Genomic DNA, 2,148 nt, shown 5'->3' on the forward strand with positions numbered 1-2,148 from the left:
TAGCCCTCACACAGCCTGGAGGTGTGTTGGATCATTGTCCTGTTGAAAAACTAATGATAGTCCCACTGATCGCAAACCAGATGGGATGGCGTATAGCTGCAGAATGCTGTGGTAGCCATGCTGGTTAAGTGTGCCTTGAATTCTAAATAAATCACTGACAGTGTCACCAGCAAAGCACCCCCACACCTCCTCCATGCTTCACGGTGGGAACCAGACATGCGGAGATCATCCGTTCACCTACTCTGCGTCTCACAAAGACACGGCGGTTGGAACCAAAAATCTCAAAGCAAGTCTCTTCTTCTTATTGGTGTCCTTTAGTAGTGGTGTCTTTGTAGCAATTGGACCATGACAGCCTGATTCACACGGTCTCCTCTGAACAGTTGATGTTGAGATGTGTCTGTTACTTGAACTCTGAAGTATTTATTTGGGTTGCAATTTCTAAGGCGGGTAACTTATTCTCTGCAGAAGAGGTAACTCTGGGTCTTCCTTTCCTGTGGAGGTCCTCATGAGAGCCAGTTTCATCATAGCGCTTGATGTTTTTTGCAACTGCACTTGAATAAACTTTAAAAGTTCTTGAAAGACCTTCATGTCTTAAAGTAATGATGGACTGTCATTTGTCTTACTTATTTGAGCTGTTCTTACCATAATATGGACTTGGTATTTTACCAAATAGGGCTTTCTTCTGTATACCACCCCTACCTTGTTAGTTTGTGGAATTGCATTCCTTCTTAACTTTTAACAAGGCACACCTGTTAATTGAAATGCATTCCAGGTGACTACCTCCATGAAGCTGGTTGAGAGAATGCCAAGAGTGTGCAAAGCTGTCATCAAGGCAAAGGGTGGCTACTTTGAAGAATCTCAAATATAAAATATATTTTGATTTGTTTAACACTTTTGTGGTTACTACATGATTCCATATGTGTTAATTCAGTTTTGATGTCTTCACTATTATTCTACAATGTAGAAAATAGTACAAATAAAGGAAAATCCTGGAATGAGTAGGTGTGTCAACTTTTGACTGGTACTGTACATCATTTGGTATGCATAGCTATTGATAAAGTGCGAACAGTATTTAGTTAAGAGGGCTTTATATTTTCACCAGTCCAGTCATGGCTTTAATCCGTCTTTGGAGAAAATGCTGTAAATATAAAAAATAAAAAAAGATAAATTCCTTGCTGATTGGATTGTTCAGTTTTGTTCCCTTTTACATCCATGACACACAACAGCCAATCTGTTTGTTCCTTGGAGTCACAAGCAGGACAAATAAACGGAGCATATACAAAGAGACTCTCCACTTAAATCTCTCTCAGCTGCTTGGTTGATTGTAGTTCTCAGCCTCCTCGGCAGGGGCATTGTAGTTTCTGAGGCATACTTCCTTCTTCTCAATCTCTTCAAACTCCGTCACAGAGATGTCCTGGGGGATCTTCTCCTCTGAGTTGCTGCGTTCAGACAGCTTGTCTGGGTGCTCCATGTCATTGAAGCGTTCGGCCACACACTGTGCAGTCAGCCTGGCCTCGGGGTCGTGGTCCCAGCACTCGTCTATCGTGCCACACACCACCTGGATGCCCTGAGGGAGGAGCAGCGGAGCACAGAGACTTACAGTCAGTAGTGGTACACAGATACTCGAGTCGGGAGAGAGAGAGGTTGGCCCTAATAAAAAATAGCTTTTGTAAAAAATAAATAAAATGCGTAAGGAAATTATGCAATAATCCATCTGAGAATGTGTGCATTGTGCATAATGAAAGCAGGCCTTGTTACTTACTGGGTGGTTGATCCAGCTGCTGGGGATCTCTGGTCGTCCCCTGTCTCTGAGTACGCTGTCCTTCATACTCTCCACACACGGGTGCTCCCTCACCTTACCGAATGGGGGCTCGTAGTCCTTTACCTCTGTACACAAACACACACAGAGCCGAACATTTAAAACAGGAGCCAGAGAGATACAGAAATCAAAAGATACATTATAGGTTTATACAGTAGGTTCATAAAGACACACACAGAGCCACAGAACATGGTACTGTTTTGTGAATATTCAAATGTAGCCCTGGCCTCACTAAATGATTTTCCATGAAAGTGGACAATAAAGTATCATATCATATACATATACATGAACAGAGAGATACAGAGGTCAAAATATACATATGTTTCAGG

General features: G+C 42.3%; 1 protein-coding gene across 1 annotated transcript; it reads right to left on the reverse strand.

The window, feature by feature from the left end:
• Nucleotides 1-935: 935 nt before the first annotated feature.
• On the reverse strand, nucleotides 936-1,918 carry LOC121839067 (TGF-beta receptor type-2-like). Its single transcript, XM_042295741.1, has 2 exons — nucleotides 1,763-1,918; nucleotides 936-1,567 (listed from the first exon to the last, which is right to left on the reverse strand). The coding sequence occupies exons 1-2, from the start codon at nucleotides 1,826-1,828 to the stop codon at nucleotides 1,307-1,309; spliced, it is 327 nt and encodes a 108-aa protein (XP_042151675.1). The 5' UTR covers nucleotides 1,829-1,918; the 3' UTR covers nucleotides 936-1,306.
• Between the last annotated feature and the right edge of the window lie 230 nt (nucleotides 1,919-2,148).

Source organism: Oncorhynchus tshawytscha, linkage group LG13 (genome assembly GCF_018296145.1).
Source record: "Oncorhynchus tshawytscha isolate Ot180627B linkage group LG13, Otsh_v2.0, whole genome shotgun sequence".
Lineage (NCBI taxonomy): Eukaryota > Metazoa > Chordata > Actinopteri > Salmoniformes > Salmonidae > Oncorhynchus > Oncorhynchus tshawytscha.